Source organism: Symphodus melops, assembly GCF_947650265.1.
Source record: "Symphodus melops genome assembly, contig: scaffold_99, whole genome shotgun sequence".
Classification (NCBI taxonomy): domain Eukaryota; kingdom Metazoa; phylum Chordata; class Actinopteri; order Labriformes; family Labridae; genus Symphodus; species Symphodus melops.
In genome coordinates, this window is record NW_027636647.1 from 64,402 (window position 1) to 69,401 (window position 5,000).

Below are 5,000 nucleotides of genomic sequence, written 5' to 3' on the forward strand. Positions count from 1 at the left end.
ACCCCTAACCATGATCCACAGCATGGGTTACCCCTAACCCTGATCCACAGCATGGGTTACCTCTAACCCTGACCTCTACCCCTAACCCTGATCCACTGCATGGGTTACCTCTAACCCTGACCTCTACCCCTAACCCTGATCCACAGCATGGGTTACGCCTAACCATGATCCACAGCATGGGTTACCCCTAACCCTGATCCACTGCATTGGTTACCCCTAACCCTGATCCACTTCATGGGTTACCCCTAACCCTGATCCACAGCATGGGTTACCCCTAACCCTGATCCACAGCATGGGTTACCCCTAACCCTGATCCACAGCATGGGTTACCCCTAACCCTGATCCACAGCATGGGTTACCCCTAACCATGATCCACAGCATGGGTTACCCCTAACCATGATCCACAGCATGGGTTACCCCTAACCCTGATCCACAGCATGGGTTACCCCTAACCCTGATCCACTGCATGGGTTACCCCTAACCCTGATCCACTGCATGGGTTACCCCTAACCCTGATCCACTGCATGGGGTACCTTACAGGTCTAACACGTTTAGCGACTCTCTAGAGAACTCGGTCACAGTCTTTATCGTTAACGAACACAGCAGGTAAAACATGTCAGCTGGACTGGTAGACAGGTGCTTATGATCAAACACCTGCTGGATGTGTTACCATGGTAACTGCGAATACACCAGTTGGCAAAACAGTCCCTGGGATCATCTGTCCTCATCATCTTCCTCCTCTTCGTCCTCAGTCAGCTGTTCTCCTGCAGTCCGGAGGCTCGTTACCCGGACACCATGGCGTTGACTTTTGACCCCAGCAGTCATTGGTTGTCATGTGTCTATAATGATCACAGCGTTTACGTTTGGGACGTCAGAGATCTCCGTGACCCACGTAAGGCGGGAAAACTTTACTCCGCCCTCTATCACTCGTCCTGTGTGTGGAGCCTGGAGGTGAGCAATAACAGCAGGCCATGTCTGAATCTGATTGGTCCTGAGTGATCATCAACATCAGGCTACTCTAAGTAGTGAAGGATGTTCAATATGAAACATTTTAACTTTATTTATAATCATTCAGAGTCTCTGTGAATGAACCTGCTGCGCTGGGATTGGACCATCACTGTTGTCTCCTGTGGTGTGTCCTACAGGTGTACCCTGAGGGAGGAAGGGGAGGAGGTGAGGGGGGTCTCCCCCCCGGGTCATTCCTGTCCTGCTCCTCAGACAACACCATCCGACTGTGGAACCTGGACGCTAACAACATGCAGAACCGGAACATCCTAAGCCATGTGCGAAACACACCTGTGCATGAATATAACATGTGACACACCTGTACATGAATATAACATGTGACACACCTGTACATTCATATAACATGTGACACACCTGTACATTCATATAACATGTGACACACCTGTGCATTCATATAACATGTGACACACCTGTACATTCATATAACATGTGACACACCTGTACATTCATAACATGTGACACACCTGTACATTCATATAACGTGACACACCTGTACATTCATATAACATGTGACACACCTGTACATTCATATAACATGTGACACACCTGTACATGAATATAACATGTGACACACCTGTACATTCATATAACATGTGACACACCTGTGCATTCATATAACATGTGACACACCTGTACATTCATATAACATGTGACACACCTGTACATTCATAACATGTGACACACCTGTACATTCATATAACGTGACACACCTGTACATTCATATAACATGTGACACACCTGTACATTCATATAACATGTGACACACCTGTACATTCATATAACATGTGACACACCTGTACATTCATATAACATGTGACACACCTGTACATGAATATAACATGTGACACACCTGTACATGAATATAACATGTGACACACCTGTACATGAATATAACATGTGACACACCTGTACATGAATATAACATGTGACACACCTGTACATGAATATAACATGTGACACACCTGTGCATTCATATAACATGTGACACACCTGTACATGAATATAACATGTGACACACCTGTACATTCATATAACATGTGACACACCTGTGCATTCATATAACATGTGACACACCTGTACATGAATATAACATGTGACACACCTGTACATGAATATAACATGTGACACACCTGTGCATTCATATAACATGTGACACACCTGTACATGAATATAACATGTGACACACCTGTACATGAATATAACATGTGACACACCTGTACATGAATATAACATGTGACACACCTGTGCATTCATATAACATGTAACACACCTGTGCATTCATATAACATGTGACACACCTGTACATTCATATAACATGTGACACACCTGTACATGAATATAACATGTGACACACCTGTACATTCATATAACATGTGACACACCTGTGCATTCATATAACATGTGACACACCTGTACATGAATATAACATGTGACACACCTGTGCATTCATATAACATGTGACACACCTGTACATTCATATAACATGTGACACACCTGTACATGAATATAACATGTGACACACCTGTGCATTCATATAACATGTGACACACCTGTCCTCACCTGTTGTGCTCTTTCTGACCTTTGACCCCGAAGGACCTACAGAAGGTGATTTACGTGGAAGACAACGTCAGCTGTCTTCTGGACACAGAGAGCTCTTCCTTAATCACCGGGGGCAACACAGAGAAGGCGGGGCCTTCAGAGGGGCAGCAGACTGACCTGAGCAGGATGGGCATCAGGACCCTGGGGGTCAGTCCTGATGGACTACACCTGGCCTCTGGAGACCGCATGGGAGTCCTCAGGTAAGGGTGAGGCTCAGTGCAGGTAGGGGACGGGGTCTGAGTGTGAACAGGGAGCAGACAGGCTGATGATTCAGAGTTTCCTGTGTGTTCAGGATCCATGACTTGGACAGCATGGAGGAGATTCTAAATGTTCAGGCTCACGACTCAGAGATCCTCTGCCTGGAGTTCTCCAGACCTGACACAGGTGAGACACCTGCAGCTCTGTATGACCTCACACACGCGTCTATCCTCCTGCTTGTTACCTTATCTCTCTCTCTCTCAGGTCTCCAGTTATTAGCGACAGCCGGTCGGGACCGTCTAATCCATGTGTTGGATGTGGGTAGAGACTACAGTCTGGTTCAGACTCTGGATGAACACTCGTCCTCCATCACGGCTGTCCGATTCGCTGGTAAGTTTTGTGACCGGTAACTTTGGTAACGCGTGCGTGCTTATGTGACATCATCTTCTTCCTTTCTTCAGCCAATCAGGGGAAAGTGAGGATGATCAGCTGTGGAGCTGACAAGAGTATCTACTTCCGCACGGCTCAGCAGGTAACACTGAAACCTAAGTGATGTCACTTCCTTCTGCCAGGCCCCTTACCTACAAAATAAAAGTCTTTGTACATGACATGAGAACGACAACTAAACTCGGGAGTTCTTCTTCTGTGGTGGTTTCAAAGCAGCCTCTGTGATTTTCCTGCTGGTAAACCAGAAACACTGAACTGCTACCTTATCGTGGTGGGGGAGTTTGAGCACCCGAATGACCCTAGGAGCTATGTTGTCGGGGGCTTTGAGCCCCCAGCAGGGTCACCCAAGGCAAACAGGTCCTAGGTGACGGGTCAGACCAAAAGCAGTTCACAAAACCCCTATGACAGGAAGATCAAGGACCGTGACGTCGCCTGGCATGGCGGAGCCGGGGCCCCACCCTGGAGCCAGGCCTGGGGTTGGGGCCCGCAGGAGAGCGCATGGTGGCCGGGACTTTGCCCGTGGGGCCCGGCCGGGTTCAGCCCGAAAGGACGACGCGGGCCCGTCCTCCTGTGGACCCATCATCCACAGAGGAAGCCGTAGGGGTCGGGTGCAGTGTGGATCGGGCGGCAGTCGACGGCGGGGGCCTCGGCGACCCGATCCCCGGACGCAGCTTCTGGAACGTCACCTCACTGGGGGGGAAGGAGCCTGAGCTTGTGCAGGAGGTTGAGAGGTACCGGCTAGATATAGTCGGGCTCACCTCTCAAGCTCAGTCCTATCGGGCGTTGCTAGCACATAGGACTCCTGAGGCAGCTGACGGGTACCGGCAGGCCAGGCGTTCTGCAGCCCGGGCGGTCGTGGAGGCAAAAACTCGGGCCTGGGAGGAGTTCGGGGAGGCCATGGAGGAGGACTTTCGGTCGGCCTCGAGGAAATTCTGGCAAACCATCCGTCGCCTCAGGAGGGGGAAGCAGTGCTTCACCAACACTGTTTACAGTGGAGGTGGGGAGCTGCTGACCTCAACTGGGGATGTAGTCGGACGGTGGAAGGAATACTTCGAGGATCTCCTCAATCCCACCTTTACGTCTTCCACTGAGGAAGCAGAGGCTGAGTGCTCAGAGGTGGATTCGTCCATCACCCAAGCCGAAGTCACCGAGGTAGTTGGCAAGCCCCTTGGTGGCAAGGCACCAGGGGTGGATGAGATTCGCCCTGAGTATCTGAAGTCTCTGGATTTGCAGGGGCTGTCATGGTTGACACGCCTCTGTAATATCGCGTGGAGGTCGGGGACAGTGCCTCTGGACTGGCAGACCGGGGTGGTGGTCCCTCTTTTCAAGAAGGGGGACCGGAGGGTGTGTTCCAACTACCGGGGAATTACACTCCTCAGCCTCCCTGGGAAAGTCTACTCCAGGGTACTGGAGAGGGGGTTCCGGCTGTTAGTCGAACCTCGGATTCAAGAGGAACAATGCGGTTTTCGTCCTGGCCGAGGAACACTGAACCAGCTCTACACTCTCCAGCGGGTGCTCGAGGGTTCATGGGAGTTTGCCCAACCAGTCCACATGTGCTTTGTGGATTTGGAGAAGGCATTCGACCGTGTCCCTCACGGCGCCCTCTGGGGGGTGCTCCGTGAGTATGGGGTTCGGGGCCCTTTGCTAAGGGCGGTCCGGTCCTTGTACGACCGGAGCAGGAGTATGGTTCGCATTGCCGGTATTAAGTCGGACCTGTTCCCAGTGCGCGT

At 50.6% G+C, this 5,000-nt stretch overlaps 1 protein-coding gene across 1 annotated transcript in view; it reads left to right on the forward strand.

Moving 5' to 3' along the window:
• The window catches only part of LOC306819251 (mitogen-activated protein kinase-binding protein 1-like), a 45,923-nt gene that overhangs the window by 13,307 nt on the left and 27,616 nt on the right, over positions 1-5,000 (forward strand). The window contains exons 6-11 of the mRNA XM_079373022.1: positions 753-951; positions 1,146-1,283; positions 2,620-2,825; positions 2,918-3,009; positions 3,088-3,213; positions 3,285-3,355. Of these exons, the coding sequence (XP_079229148.1) occupies positions 753-951; positions 1,146-1,283; positions 2,620-2,825; positions 2,918-3,009; positions 3,088-3,213; positions 3,285-3,355 (832 nt within the window). The remainder of the gene's footprint in view (positions 1-752; positions 952-1,145; positions 1,284-2,619; positions 2,826-2,917; positions 3,010-3,087; positions 3,214-3,284; positions 3,356-5,000) is intronic.